The 16,741-nt window shown below is 36.0% G+C and overlaps 1 protein-coding gene across 1 annotated transcript; it reads right to left on the bottom strand.

Annotated features, from left to right (window-relative positions):
* Positions 1-4,224: 4,224 nt before the first annotated feature.
* On the bottom strand, positions 4,225-9,128 carry LOC144656852 (uncharacterized). The gene is made up of 9 exons (XM_078517095.1): positions 9,035-9,128; positions 8,926-8,946; positions 8,578-8,619; positions 7,694-7,720; positions 7,217-7,399; positions 7,045-7,077; positions 5,880-6,053; positions 5,325-5,469; positions 4,225-4,361 (listed from the first exon to the last, which is right to left on the bottom strand). The coding sequence occupies exons 1-8, from the start codon at positions 9,111-9,113 to the stop codon at positions 5,342-5,344; spliced, it is 687 nt and encodes a 228-aa protein (XP_078373221.1). The 5' UTR covers positions 9,114-9,128; the 3' UTR covers positions 4,225-4,361; positions 5,325-5,341.
* Positions 9,129-16,741: the final 7,613 nt, after the last annotated feature.

Raw genomic sequence — 16,741 nt, 5'->3', positions numbered from 1 at the left:
AACACTGATATGTTTTTGTCATGTTTGTAACGGACAAATTGACCCCTTGATTTAAGGTACACTTTTCTAACGCAAGGCCATAAAATGCAATGACGTAAGGAGAAAATGACACCCCATAAGTGATTAAGTGAGTGATCAAGTCATTTGAATTCTCTTGGTTACAAACATTGCGGTGTAACATTGTGACCATACTACCTTGGATTTCAAGCGCACCTCACAGTAAAATCCTTGTGTACAGAGCTCACGTTTTACTCTCGTTTTCTACTTTAATATGTGAGCCGGCCTAAATCGCCAATCATTCATTCATTGCTGTAGTACAGTTGTTGTGCGCCAGACGGAGATATTTAAATAAATACATAAGCGCTGACGCATTTCGCTCATTGAATTTAATTTTAGTCCTTTTCAAATTTCCTTTTCTTCCTGCAATTCAAAAATAGCAAACATTCCCGATCAATGCCAGTCACAGCTTCGGAGTCAATAACGCTGAACAACACCGCATTCCTTGTTGTAGTTAATTATTGAATATTATTTTAAAATTATGGCTCCGAGGCTTATGGAAATGAAACCAAAAATATACATCTTGTCATTCCGAGCTCGTAGTCGATGTGATTTCCCTTATTCTATTCCCGTAACTGACTCGTCCCCAGTCGTCTTTTGAGTCCGTCGTGAGTCTAGGAGCCATGGTCATCCTTTGCGTCTTTCAATTTTCGAATAAGATACGAATGAGGAGGCGTCAGATTCCTTTAACCCTAGGAACCAAATTCGAATTAGATATATCAAAATGACTAGTATACTACAATTTAATTTTTACATGTTTATTTAAACATGATGATGTGGTACACGACATTGCTTGCCCAGTTATCCTGGTATATGGAGTTCTTTTCAAACCGCAGTTAACTTCTAGCAGCTGAGAGAAAATCTTGGGTCAGAGAAGGCAAGTAGGTCACTATTTCAGTCACAGTTATCAAACGCAAAAGGACAACGGAATTTTGCAAGACAGTCCAACTTCATTATTTTCAATATAAGGTTGTTTTAGAGAAAAACTAATTGTTAAACATAATTTTGAAACGGATGTTTTCCGATTTCTTTCAAATACCGAACACATTATAACCGGGCTTATGATTATTTAAAATCGCATTTCAGACATAATGTTTCGTTAGTGATTTTTCCTAACTCGTGAAACAAAACCGAATGCAATACTTTGATACAAAAAAAGCTGAAAATAAAAGGACAAGTCATTAAACGATATAACTGCTACCGCAGTCAGTGAGCCTGAAGCGAACGAACGAGGCAGCTCTCTAATTGGCAAAAAATCACATTATAGGGGCATTCAATCACTCGACTTCTTACAAAACGCAAGGCATTGTGGTCGGCGGTAAGATAAAAGGCGCAAGGAATTGTGGTTATGCGCGCATGGATGATTTATGAAGCGCAGTGGATTCTCGTGTGCTTTCTTCTCGCACTGATTTACCGAGGTGAGTTTTTGGTGTGTAAATTGCTGTTTTTACGCTTCTGTTATTGTAACTTAGTCTTTTCTTTATTTCAAGGCCAAATTTCTGCTTGCATCATGCAAGTAATTTGGAGGTCCATAGAAAAAATTCAAACGGCGAGAAGTTGGCAAAACTAAACAAATAGTATAGAGTTTGCGTTAGAACGAAATCTCCTTTGTAGTTTACACTTTAAAACGTATATGTTGGTTTTAAAACATTTAGAATATTTTTAAAACATTTATAGTTGATTTTAACAACGCATCTGTTTTAAGGTGCTCGCACACGTGTGGACATGTCGCAGCGACATGTAGCAGAGACAAAATCATGTGTTGTTCACACTGCGGGGACATAAAGCGGGGACGTGTAGCGGGTACATGTAGCAGCGACAAAATCACAATATGTACACACGCGAGAAAATGTAGCAGGGACATGTCCCAGGGACATGTTGCAGCGACACTTCCCTCGTGCAACACGAAATTTGCGGCAATTTTGACCCTGCGACATGTTGCACGGAGTTCAACTCGTTGAACTTCATGGGACATGTCGCAGGGACAAAATATAGCAGTAATGCGATGTCCCTGCAGCATAATTCAGCAATAACGACAGCAACGGCGACGCTGTAGTCAACATCTAGTAAGAAATAATCCAGTTTTAAAATAATATATATATATATATATATATATATATATATATATATATATATATATATATATATATATATATATATATATATATATATATATATATATGGGGTAAAATGAATTTAATTTAATTCAGTTTTTAATAATATTCTTTTAAAAATCCAGCAATTACCGTATCTACTCAATTTGTTTATCTCGCGCTCGTTTGATTTTTAGGTCAACAGTTGAAGAATACGCCCCAAATAGAAATTCGAAGGAAACAACGAAAAATTAACCAAAGTAGTTCACCTTCTCAAAAAATCGCGTTAACATTGTTGTTTTGCGGAGGATAACTTAGGCGCACGTGCAGAGCTATTGTCTTGTTCATAAAACCTTTTGTTTGGCAACATTCTCGTTGCCTTGCCGTCGAATCGCAAACTACGTGTATTAGAGGAAAAAGCATGTCGGCCATTGGTAGAGTTGATGACTGGGATAGAGAGAGAAAGCTGTCCGCAAAATGTCTTAATTCTGGCGTTTTGGAGAAAAAATAAGTTTTTAATCCTAAAAAAAGAGGTTTTTTTTTTTTTTTTAAATTCAGCTATACGTGACAGTTTTACGCCAATAAACATAATAAAGAAAGCGAATGAATCTGGAGTATGGCAATAATACTCGGTATGTTTTTTTTTTCAACGACAATTTTCTCTCGTAAAGCAGTAGTGACCCAAAGTTTTTGAATTTTTTCCAAAAGAAAATGCGTTCTAGACGATATACCATCATGTACGGCTAGTTCACACTGGGCACGTGTCGCTGCAACATGTCTCCAATACATTTTCTTGCGTGTACGTTTGTGGAGTGCTTTCGGTTCCGCATTTTTGCGTTCTGAATTTGTACGCTTAAGATTTTATAGCTTCTTGATCTAGATTGGATTTACATGGTTTCCATTGTATCCCCTCTTTTCTTTTCTTTAATTCTGTTGTTGTTTTTCTGTCATGTTTTCTATTCTGGTTCATTTGCATCTAGTTTGGTGTCACATTGTTAGTTTTCTTCTGTTTGCCCACCCCTTCACAACTTCTTTTGTTTTTTCTTTAAAATTGTTATTTCGCCACTTTAGTTTTAGCATGTTCTGCTTGGCATATTACTTTTGGGTTTTCTTGACAGTATAGTTCACTGATTTCCAAACATGTTTCGAGTTCTCTGCCCTATTATCTGTTTGATTTGCTTAGGTAATTGCTCGTCCTGTCCCGATTTCTTTCCTTTTCTTCCCATGGTAGCCTGAAAGGGTGTCTAATACCCTAGTTGGATTACTGACGCTCAGGCTGCCATCCCTTGGGTGGGTTTTCTCGTGTATCTCCAGCGCCAAATCGTTATTGTCCTAAGCCATTTGCATTTATCCTTAGCCATTTAGTTATAAAGGTTTACATGGAAACACGGCGGTTTTAACCAAGATGGCATTAATTTAAAGGTTTTGTGGACACCTTCCACGGCGCGCTGCGATGTATTTCTTTTTTTGAATTTGCTTGGCCACTTCAAGTCGGTTTAAAGCAATTTCACTGTGCCTGCCGAATAATAATCTTTTGGTATTTTTATCTTTCTCTAAGTCAATTTTATTCCCAAGCATTCGAATTCATAATCACTAAAAAAAAATACCCTGCTCTCATAGGGTCCTTAATTCGTACATCGAGTCCAACACCCAAAGCCCGAAATATAAAGCGGCCTTCTCGCGACAAACTATTGGCCAACTCCTGTTGGCAAACTCGAGTTGGTGTGTGTGTACGACGCAACAACGGCAAACAAGTTGGCCAACTGTTGGCGACAAAATAGAACTTGTCTCTATTCTCAACAACAGTTTGCCAACTTGTTTGTCAACTGTTGTTGTGTCGTTTACACACACCAACTTGAGTTTGCCAACATGAGTTTGCCAACTTTTGTTTGTCGTGTGAAGGCCGCTTAAGACTATTTCTTCTATACTGAGCCCGCGCAAGCTGTGGTTGGAAGATCAGCGTAAAATGGAAGAAGCATGAGTTGTCCATAGCTTACCAAATAATGTTATATTGATGAACGAAGGCAAAGGAGACAAAAAACATCACTAAAACTTTTGATTTCGTGAGCTTTTACTTTAATGTTTACATTACTAAAAAAATTACATTATTATTCCATTGGTGTTAATGTATATTGAAGTTGAAATTTATTTAAATTTAAAGCAACATTTTGCCGTTCTGTCCTCGGATCTGTCATATCAATGCTGGGGGACCTGAAACAACGCAAAGTATATATTTCATCAGGTTACGTTATATCATAATGGTTAGAGGCGCGTTGGCTAAATGGTAGCCTACGCAGGCTAGCTAAATGGTTAGCGCACTGGGCTCCGGATTAAGCAGTTTAAGTCATGACCGCGGTCATTGTGTCGTGTTGTGGGGCAAGAAACTTTACTTTTGCCTCTCTCCTCTGGGGGCCGGGGTAGGTGGGGGGGGGGGGGGGGAGGGGGAGGGGCTAACCCTGCGATGGACTAGCATCCCATCCATGGAAGAGAAAAAACAACTCCTAGTCGCTTCCTGCTACTGAAACAGGGTTAACTCCAGGTCTGATGGGCCACTAGGCTCGAACGCAGACTTTGCATTACTTGTATTATAATAAAAATGACTTAACAGTGGCGGCTAGATTGAAGACTTTCGCCTTGACTACCACCAAATAGATCCGCGCACATAAGGAACTGCGGACATACGACGCCGCACAAGAACATCTGACGCCTTTAACTTTCAAGGGAATTCCATACCAAACCTACGTTTCCATCACTTATTTACTTTCATACATAACTCCTCCAATAGAGCAGTACATATTGCATCGAGCGAGAAAAGCTGCTTTAAATGATACAATATTTACGCATTTACAAACGGTTTCTGATCTGTTGCAAAAGAAACCCTGGTCGCTCTGTATCAAGCTTACTAGATAAGGGTATATTAATTGACGAAGTCAAAGGACAAAAAGATACCCTGGTCGCTCTGTATTTGTCAATTCATTTAGAATATGTCTAAATTTTAAAATTAACCCGTTTTACTAAATTAGAGACCTCCTGTTAGTTTATGTAAGTTTTTTGTATAATTTCTCCAAAAGGTATTTTGACCTTCTCGCCAAAGAAAACAACAACAACAACAACAAAGATTAAAACAAAGCAAAAAATATAAAGTGCAGGTGTTTTCTTTATTTATACACTCACTTATTTGTCTGTCCATATTACCCATAATAATGCCCATAATACTTCTTGCAACGACGAACGCAGGCACAGACAATTCGCCACTTTTTACCATCTTTGACGTAGAAGCATCTTTTGAGAAACGGATACTTACAGCGAGGACGAGGAACTGTGGAGAACATAATAACAATTTTTTCTCTGATTACTAACGAGTAAATGGACCAAGGAAGTAAGGAAGGTAGGAAGAAAAAAAGGAAGAAAAGGAAGGAAAATAAGGATTTTTTTTCTGTGAAAGAATAAGTTCACCTAGCAGTCAAGTTTGCAAGGTGATAACTAAAAATCTGCATTCTCTCTTAGCGAACATCAACCAGGTTTATTGGTTAAGTATAATTAGATAATTTTAAAGTTGTCTAAGCGCGGCCTCAGACCAACACCGTGTACACTTGATTTGGATACGTACTTATTATTTGACTTAAAATTGATTTTATTTGCTTGTTTATACCATAAAAACGAGGGGCTTGCTATAAAGCTTAGCATAATTTGCAGGTTGTAGTCATACTTAATTAGCCTTTTTTTTACCTGGACAAGGGACTTTCTCGTTACAATCCCTTGTTTCCTTGGATGGCCCTTTACATTTTTTTCCACCATACTTTGGTGCTGGTTTATTGCATTTACGGGTTCGAGACTGTTTTCCTTTTTTGCATGTCTTACTGCATTTGCTCCACGGACCCCATTCTCCCCACTTTCCGTCGACTAAAAACAAATGAAAAAAGGAAAAAGGCAAGCAGAATTGAATAAGTAGTAGTTAGTATTTTTTTTTTACTGCTGGTTTTCTGAGATTCCTTCCACTATTGTACTTATAGCCAAAGGTCTAGTAATACATTTTAACATAAAACTAAGCCATAAAGAAGCATTTTAATGTTACCTTGACGTCACCTTTTATGTTTAAAAACGACACCTGTTTACCTCGTTTAAGTATACATTTAAGGATTTGTGTCAGAGGTGAGGTCAGTCTATTTTTTTTAAACTATACCACATACTCGCTATAAAGATTAATGTTTTCAAGGAAATTACTTCTCTACTTTTAAATGACAAAAAATAAACAGATAGGAACACAAAATTAACTTGGAAAACTGTTCAGTCTAGTTAAGCTTAAACTTCCTTCAATTTTGCCCATCCGTGCCTTCTTTTGTATTTCCTGTGTTATTGAAATGTTCACTTACTGTTTCAAACGGTTATTTTTATATTTACTCAGTTTGGTGGCAATTTAATACGTCTACATTTGTGCTAAAAATCGTGGCACAGTAATTAGTTACTAATAAGGTACTAAAATTATTACGAGAGATGAAAACAACAATCACAATAATGGTGATGACGACGAAAACTTTGTTTACAACTATTTCCAGGTGAGATATTTCTGAAAAAGGGAAGATCATTCCATTGCAAACGAGAAAAAAATACAAAGATACGTAAAAATATTCAATTTAGGAATCCATACATTAAAGTTTGTTTGACATACTGATAGAGTAACTTCATCTGACCGTGGAACGACATCTAAAAATGAGTACTGAGTAGCCAAATCAAACAATATAAAATAATAAAATTAGTGTCTCTAAAGTATCTCTTTGAGGGGCAACAATTTGACGGTTGAAGTAATTTCACTCTGCCATCGCTCCGATTTAGAATAAACACAACAACTTGCAAGCTAATCAAACAATTGCTTGATAATCGCAAATACACTAACCTTTCTTGTAATAAGGGTCTTCAAGTTCTTGATCTGTAATAACAAGAAAAAAAATCACTTAAGTCTCAAATATTTTAAATTATTTTTCGATGGGGTTGGGGGATAAAAATGGAACAAAATACATGCACGGAAATTCAGATAAAAGCGAAATGTCTCCCTTGAGGCAACTTACCATTTTCATCAAGCTGCTCCTCTTGGTCTTCTGCAGTTGCAAGCATTTCGTCATTCACTTGATTGTCGAATTCAGTCTCGTCTCCATACTTTTTCTTTGAAAAGCAGCCACAGATGCGCTGTTTTCGATAACAGTACCAGATTGTAAAGCACTTTCGCTCTTTACCTTTTGGACATTTCGGTTCTGAGATTAAGTAGAAAAACATTATTATTACAAATTCTCTGTCTTTGAAGCTTTTGTAAAATGCCGACGAAATAAACTGCTTAAAAAGCCTGGATTAATTTTAAAATTGGCAATTGGCATCAATTGGCGTTTTAGTAGTAATTATTATTGAATGTGCTCACTATCGTCATCGTCAATGTATTTTTTTGTGTGCTAGTTTTTTTTGTAAGTAGCCTATTGTTTATGTAGTGTCTTAAGTTTTGTGTAAATGAATTTTTAAAAAATTAAAAAAAAAATGGCGTTTTAGAAACTCACCTTTTGGTTTCGACGGGTCTTCCAGATCTAAAAATCGAATTAGAAATCAATCATTTTTTATACATACTCAATTTATTTTTTTCCCTAATTTTCAGCATGTGTAAAAGATCTAAAAGGGAATCGTGAAAATTGTGATAAAGTGCAAAGGCAAAATCAGTTCTATCATGTACAGTGTAGTAATCAAGTTGTCTACATTTTTTACTTCTAAGTTGAGTATTTGCTTACAGCATATTACTTGCCTTGATGCAATTTTCTTATTGTATATATGGTAAAATAAAGCCATGTTAACATAAAGCCGGTTCTGATTTGTTTTAAATAACAATTTTAAAAACCCCGTGCTCGGATTGTCCTTGGAATTACATAGGCGAAATTGGAAGATGCTTTCAAACCCGGAAAAAGGAGCATCAAAGAAACTTGAAAAACTACACAAAGGGCTCGAACATTGCCAATCATGTGTGGCAAAATAATCATTCAATTGACTTTGATAGTGCTAGTGTAATCGACAAAAACCAAGGCAAAGTTATCGCGTTTGAAAAACGTTAGAATCTTGGCAAACTGCTAAAGCTGACAACGCTGAAAACAACTTGGAACCGTTGTCTAGGCAATATTCAACTTTACTGTAATGAGATATCATTTACATTTTATTTTCTTAGCTTTTATTTCACATTTCTTTTATATTTTTGTTTTTCCATAAGTTTCTTCGCACCATTTTTCTGTATATATTTCCATTCGCGCACTAACATTTTCATTCGTTAAAGGCTTTAGTCTGATAGCCGAAAGCTTATGTTTTAAACCTTTCAACCAGAGAATGCTAATGTTTTACCATTTTAATTATAATTCTGTTTACCAAATTGGAAATAAAATTCTAATTTCTAATTACTTACCGGTCTCTGCTTCATGATCACTTAATTCCTCAAGGTCTTGTCCTACAAATTTGATATCAACACAAAAGAGTTGGTTAAACGTTCTTGAATTCAAAACGTAATTACAAATAAAGCATTTCATATCCTTTCTTGCGCTTCTATTCAATTTACGTTATCTGCTGAAAGTAGATTATCGTAATTAAATCAATGTACTTATGATAATTCTTGTAAGTTATATGCTGTAAATAGTTTATTTTAAATGCTTGTGAATAGTATATAGTGCCGAATTGTGTTATTAGCAGAATGATTTTTGAATAAAATTATAAAAATGTTGTTAAAATTAAAACAAAAATCACTTCTTTAACTCACCTTCATATTCGCCCAGAGCATCTGTAGAGAAGAGGAGATACAAGTTAAAAGCAAAAACTAAATCAAAAGACAAAAAGCGAGTTGACTCAGTAAACGTTCAATAACCTACCTTCCTGCTCTTCTGGCAAATAAAATCCTGCACAAGCCCCGACAAACAAGACTGCAATGAACAAAATCTTCATTTCCATGGCTGCGACAGCTTTAAAACTGGAGAATGACAGCAAGGACAGTTCTGTTGCTCTTTTTATGCGTTTTGGAAGTGGTTCTAATATCATGGGACCAAAAGCCAGTACAATAATTGCGTCATTCATAACGGAACGTTACCAGGAAGAAAAACAGATGTCTTGAACGATATGCATTCGTGGGTTGTCAGCAATAGAGTTTTGAGTACACTAATTTATTTTTATTGATCTTTACTATTGTTAGTTTCACACTTTAAATGACAAATGACAATTTAACTTCGTACAACTTTCAATTTACGTCAATTTACCAACGCTAATTCTTAAATTTTTCTAAGCAAAAATTTTAAAGCAGCTATAGATTAGCCAGGTGACGAAACCGTACGGTACAAATCGATGAGATTATTTTAACATACTTGGCTTTGCGTCAATGGTCTATTTTTTAGGAGAAAAAAAAATTACTTTGTCAAGAAATATCGCTTTTTCAGAGAGGATTCCCGTACCATTAATCATATTTTGTGCATGAATAACGTTAATATAAGCTACAGTTCGTTGGTTAGAATGATAACTTATTTCGCTAGAAGAAAACCGAGAAAAAAAAATCAAACAAAGAAAAAGTATTTGAAGTATTAAAATGTCGTACAATTACCACGTAAAGGCGTTGTCTAAACTAGAACCGATTGCTAAAAAAATAAAAAAACGTGAGAAACTTAACAGTCGCCATCAATCATGTTTCCTAGCAACGACATAATTTAATACCTAAATTCGTAACGAAAAAAAAAAAGGAAAGAAAACAAAGTAGTTATTGTGATGACATTCACAGAAAGTAAATCCCCTTATGAAAGTGGGTGGTCAAGCCACTCGAAGTTTATACATAGTAGCTAACATTCTACAACATTCTACCTCGAGATGCAAGGCTAATACTTGGATTAGCTAAGCAGACAAATAAAAAAAACGATAAAGCATTGAGCTGAAAGAGAGTTGAAACTCTTGTGAAATGAGAAAGCCTTTAAAAAATATTGGTAACGGTCAATTATGTGCTGTAACGTCATGTTTAAAGACAAATAAATAAAATAAAACATAGAAGAGTCAAAGAAGGGCAAGAAGGATATTTAAAACGAATGGCGGCTAGTATGAAATAAATATCAATTCAAGGTGTTTTTTTAGAGGAGTTTCCCAACAGTTACGCACCTGGCTAAATTATCCAGCTACTCTACGAGTCTAAAATCTAGTACAAATTGGTGTTCATTTGATGGCTGATAAAAATAGATAAAAATGTTTTTAAATAATTTTGTGGTGATTTTTGCAAAACACATTTTTTTAATATTCGAATGAAATTAAATTTAGACGTGCATTAAGAATTAAGATTAACGACAAACCTTAGCACAACGTTTTTACGTCGCCGTATTATGGTATTAGTCAACAAATACCGCTCTTCACTAAGGTGCCCAGGACCGTCCTCTTGACATAATGTGCAAAAAAACTTTTAAAGTTTATTCACAGTTACATAAATACATTTAGCACATAACCTGCCTCGCAAACAATACAAGGCTCATATAGCTTGGATTACAAGAGTCCATAATTGTGTAGCGAGGTCGCATATAACTTTCTACGTAAGACTGTGAACCTGAAACACCATTTATTGATTCAGTGCTTTGGTGCATATGCCGTCGTCCAGGTTTCCGTTAAATGTACATGTGCGCTAACTCGTTCCGCTTATAGTGTTCCACCCTCCTTGTTATTGCTACTTTTTAGCTAATGCAGCCTCGTTTTGTAGATAGCGATATAAAGTGGAGCACGAGAAAAAGTGCCAATAAATAGATATATATATATTTTTTATATTAGACAACATATTGATCTACTGATTATGGTAGCCTTTTACAGAGGAGTGTCTCAAAATTTACTCGGTGTAGCTGGATCCAACAAAAACGATGCAACAACAATGCAGTGTTTCAGTCTGGATTTATTTCCACTTCTCTAATCGATTCAAAACCGTGCTAAAAAACTTTATTGTGACCTGTTTTCTGCGACAGAGATAGCGTTACAGGCAAAATATCGCTTGTTTATCATTCAAGTCGACTTTTTTTCCGCTTTTACTCAAGGGGTTATTTGTCGTCAGCCATGTAAAGGCTTCTCAAGGCATCTTAGCAGGGAAACGTTAGCCAAAAATAGTTGATGCACGACATGTAAGGCCACTTATTGATGTACAAAATTATCTTCTGAGCCAGGGTGCCTTAAAGCTAAGAGGTTCCTAACGTAGTAAAAGAAAATCAAAGACTAGCGACAAAGATGGTAAAGCCGGATTGCAAAAGATCGAAACCTCGAACTTAAAATATCAAGGCGGAACTTTTCAAGATATTGACATCCATGACGTAACTTCTTTAACCGGTCAAATTAGTAGCAATTTTAAGTAAGCTAATATAAACTGGCGCACGATATAAGAACACTCATGAACAACCAGTAGCACTTGACTGCCTCTCCTATATTTTTAAGCAAATTCATTGCTCTTCACTCATGGCAAGTTAACTTTGTTTTTCCCCAATTAAACGTCGTTATCTATTTTTGGGTAATACGTAAAGTAGGTTTCTTTTTCTCTCAAAAATAACAACATAATTATTTGGCCAAGACTTAAAAACCTCGACATTGCGATATTACCTAGCGCTTAAAGCTTTTAGTCTCCCGTACGAGCTTAATTGATAGTAAACTTCATAAAAAGCGCAAAACGAACGTTACGTAAAGCCGTAAAATATTAATGACGGTCCCTGTATACTGGCCAACATTGACACCGATATTGAACTGATTTAAGATGTGTGGGTGAGAGCTATTGATATCGAACACTTGTATCTGTTTTCTTTTCAAAACGAAATTGTTTGCTACGTTTTCTAAAAAAAATCGCGTCAACATGTAACGTTTTCGATTCCTTTCCTCCCGTCCACACGAAACGCTAAACGATTCAAAAACGCTAATACCAGTGACAAAGTATGTGCATTTACCAGTGAAGTGATTTTTTTTGGCGCCTTGCGTCTTTTGACTTGTTTTGAGTGTCTGTCTTTGTGGGATCTTGACAATACCTAATTTTCAAGGAAGTAGTTTAAAAATATCGCAGTGAGTACAGAATTCTGAAAGATCTAAGGGCAAGGGAAAAGCTAACTCATTCATTTGGACAGATGACGAGGTGGAGCTTTTCCTAAAAGCTACATCGAAGACATGTATAAATTCGCTAAGAGTCGCTAAAACCAACAGGATGGGACGGGCTTAGACCTCGTAACATTGACGATTGGGAATTATGTTTTCGCTAGGGGTAGGCTGGATCCAATACTGTGGCGTCATCGTTTTCGAAAGTTCCGTTTTCACTGTTCACACGGAAACACGAAATTAAAAAGGAGTTTTCAAAGATTTCCAGTCGGTTCGAGACCGTTTTCGAAAAATTACGTTTTCGGTCATTGTTTGTACACGATAACTGTGGACGGAAGGCCAACCTGCAAAAAGAAGCTGCGTTTTCATGATCAAACCAAAACGGGGCGGGGAAGGGGCCATAGTAAACGGCCAAGAATATTACTTCTTGGCAGAGGGATTTTTATGACCATTGTAATATCTCGTCAGTGAAGTCACTTTTTAAATTTAATAGAATGACAATACAAGTGAGAAAAAAATGTATTTATATAACGGGAGTTTTTTTGCTGAGAACACATGATAAATCAAGGGGGACTTAGCAGTCAGCATCGATCATTTTTTTTTTATCAAAAATGAAATGCTTCACTCGTGTCTGTAACGGATAAGTTGTCCCCTTCACTTATCCCCTATAAACACTTTTCTTACACAAGGCCATAAAAAGCAATGACATAAGCAGAAAATGACACCCCTTAAGTGATTAAGTGGGTGATCAAGTCTTTTGAATCCTCTTTGTTACAAACATTGTGTAATATTGCGACCATACTACCTTTGATTACAAACGCACCACACAGTAGAAAAATTTATGAAATCCTTGTGTAGCGATTTCACTTTTTACTCGCATTTCTACTTTAGTATGCAAGCCTGAATCACCAAGCATACTTTCACTGCTTTAGTATATTTGTTGTGCATCCGGCGAAGATATTTAATGAGTATTATATAAGCACTGACGCATTTCGCTCATTAAATTTAATTTTAGTTGTTTCAAATTTCCTTTTTTCTTGCAGTTCAAAAATAGCAAACATTCATTGGCAGTCAGGGCTTCTGAGCAAATTACGCTGTACAACACCGCATTTGTAATAGTTAATTTTTGAATTGTATTCTAAAATTATGACTATGTTGTACTTTACGTTAACAACATGAATTTAGTTCTCCTTTGGGTTTTGTCATCCGAGCTTGTTAATACTCGATGTGACTCCCTTGTTCTATTCCTGTAACCCATCGAAGTACGCTGATGTCTCATACCAGAGACCGCGGACAAAAAATAACGACAAAAAATGTTACGCTTTTACAGGATCATGCTCTTTATTAAAGACTGACATTTTAGGGCGACCGGACTTCCAATGAAAAAGACCTGTTTCATCATTGGTCAGTTTCGATCCGAACAAATGGGTTAAGTTTATAATGCGATATGGTTTGTTTTCGAGCTCATGCTTAAGGTAATCCATTTTGTAACAATGAAAGTGAAATTGTCTCTTCTGTTAGTAAGTTCCTTAGTCTTTTACGACTAAGCGCTTATACCAGCAGAGCTCAACATCGTCGAGGAACTTAATTACGAATTCGAAGACAAAGCTGCAACAGCAGACGTTCAATGGTGAAGAAAACAATTTGAAGCCGGAGGGAAACTAAGCGAAGCAAATCCTCAACTGCGTGTACCATTCATTTCCTAGTCATGATATTGTTTCATAGACAGTTAGATATACTTTATTTATGCACAATAAATGAAATATAAAGCTGAAAGCTTATCAGCTCCGGAGTGTAGTGTTAATACATTAAAAAGTTACATTGAAAATTCAGTATTGAAATTTGCGTCAAAAAGCTTACTACGCCTGAAATCACATTTCTGAAAATATACATCTAAAGATAAATTAAAATCTTCGTCTTTAAAAATTGTGGAATAATTGTTGTGAATTAAAATTAAAATGTAGTTGGCTAACGTGTTGATCCACAGCACCAGGCCTCTGTATGCCATCGATAGATCAAGACCTAACGTTGTTTTCAACATCCAAAATCCTTCTTGGTGAAAAATAAATTATTTATCTCTTTCAAACCAAGTGTAAATTTAGGATCAGAAGAAACGTCTTTAAGGTGCTCAATTCACTCTTCACTAACACGAGCACGACTAGCTGAAAAGTCGTGCAAATGATTTGCGGTAGCTCTTCATTAACATTTTCTTTGACACTTCCACTAACTGCAATTATGTTTTCACTCGATCTGGTTACATGTCAGTTGCCAGTACTTTAACATGGTGAGAAAAGTTAAAGTGAAAAGTGTCTTAATATAAAGTTTAAATGGTCAGTGAGTTGTTACATGGAGTGTTTTGTGGAGAAACGTCTCTTTATTACAACGTTTTGTCATTAAAGCAATACTTTTACAATTTTTTTTTCAAGCGCTGAACGTTTAACTTTTAATTTTAAGTGTATTTTCGTTATCTTAGAGAAAAATCTATTTTTTTCCGGGGGAGCGGCCATAATGGATTTCTTTGCAAACCTCTGTTAACGTTTAGCAGCTGAGAGAAAATTTTAGAACAGAGAAGGCAAGTAGGTTACTATTTCCCAGTGGTCAAACGCAAAAAGCCAACGGAATTTGCAAGACAGTCCCTTTGCATTACTACAAAATTATAGGGTTATCCTTAAGGAACATCGTTAAAAAAAATTCTGAAATGGTTGTTTTTTGTTCTCTTTAAAATACTGAATACCTTATAACCGTAACCGGGCTTATGATTATTTAAAGTTGCATTTCAGACACAGCGTTTCGTTAGTGATTTTTCCTAATGAAATACTTTGATCCAAATATAAGCGGCAAAGCCGGGGGTAGGGTACTCCCATAAATTTCGGATAGGGGGGTGCCCCTCGAAGGTTCTTAAACCCTTACCCTATTTAAGGGCCAAAACCGAAAAATGACACCCTATTCAAGGGGAGAAGAAGCGTTCCGAGACGACCAAATAACGGCTAACCGCGCACGGAAAAACACGCATCCTTATAAAATCGCTTTACTAATACTTGAACGGATAATTCAGTTCAAAGATGCTTTTTTTTTCATTTAGCTGGGCGTTTAGTTTAGCTGGTAAAATTTTAGTTACCCTAACTAAGGATCACACAGGGAAATTTGTGATGCGCAGTGCTAAGACGTTTGTTGTTCTTAACAAAAGGCCCGTTTTGTTAGTGTTGTTGTAGAGCCCTTTTCAATGTTTAAGGACGTATTTATTTGCAACATAACAACATATATTCAAATTTTAGAGCCGTTATTTTCTTTATATTATAGTACTGGCCCTGAAGAAGACTTCTGTAGCTATGCTAGTTGAAAAATTGGCCAATAAATCTTGTCCTCCTGCCGTTGTACTAGCCTTGCAATTAATCTGGTTTTACTGTTGTCACTTTACCTCTACTCTTAATAAGGTGGACAAGAAGGTCTGGACAAAAATCGTCAATTTTAACATAATTGTTTGATTTTTTTATATTTACATTCCATAATAAGCATTCTGACATGATTTGGATTTTTGTTATTTTCTGACTTTCTAAGATAATGGTGAAATCCAAGATGGTTCTTTGTTTTACAAAGAACTGTGTTTTTGTCTAGTCTTTTTTGTACATTTTCTACGTATTTTACAAAATATAAATTGTTTATAATTGGCCCAAGAACTTAAAGAAATCGCGAAGGGGAGTCGGACCATAGCAGGCCACTGAAATGGGCTTATTCCAAAATTCACTGGTCACAGTCTATCGTTGCTTCCCTGGTGGCCGACCCCAGCTCTACATGACGTGAGGGACTTTGCTTCTTGACCGTGTGCTAATCCATACACCTTCATTTGTAACTTTTGATTCTTTCTATATGAGAAAAACCTTGGGAACGAGAAGACAATTAAGTCACCGTTTCACTGTGGTCTAACGCTACTTCAGTAGGGTTTTTCTTGTCTTGAAGTTTGTAAGATTGTTAGTAAGAGTTTGAAGGGAAAATGTGCAAGGCTTTTTGCACGAATACGTTAGATAAAGATCATCGGTATATATACCAAATAACGAGCCAAGTAAGCTACAAGAAGATGGATGATAATGATTAAATTAAAGCCTTATTATCTCAAAGGACTATGTCAGGGATTTGGCAGGTTTTTGGTCACCAGTATATTGTAATTGCATCCCGGGGGGGGGGGGGGGTACTTAAAACAAGTTTAATACGGAGAGGCTCCCCTCCCAGCTCTGACCCGTTACCCTTTTATATACCGTTTTGACAGAAATTGTTCCCCTTTCGTATACATGTATCTTTTACTGAAAAGGGAACCCTTTTATATACCTAAAAGATATGGCATAGACTTAGAACAAGAAGTTTTCTTGTCATTTTCATGTAGCGCTTAATAAATTAAAATATTACAGCCGTAAATTGCGTCTGTTCCAAATATTTTAATTAAAGGCCATTTTTAATACCTAAATGACAGATTTCCATACCCTTTCAGAATTTATACATTAACTTGT

This window comes from Oculina patagonica, chromosome 6, assembly GCF_052425735.1.
Source record: "Oculina patagonica isolate OP01 chromosome 6, crgOcupat, whole genome shotgun sequence".
Classification (NCBI taxonomy): Eukaryota; Metazoa; Cnidaria; class Anthozoa; order Scleractinia; family Oculinidae; genus Oculina; species Oculina patagonica.
The sequence above is the reverse complement of the archived record's forward strand: the minus strand, read 5'-3'. Positions and strand labels throughout refer to the sequence as shown.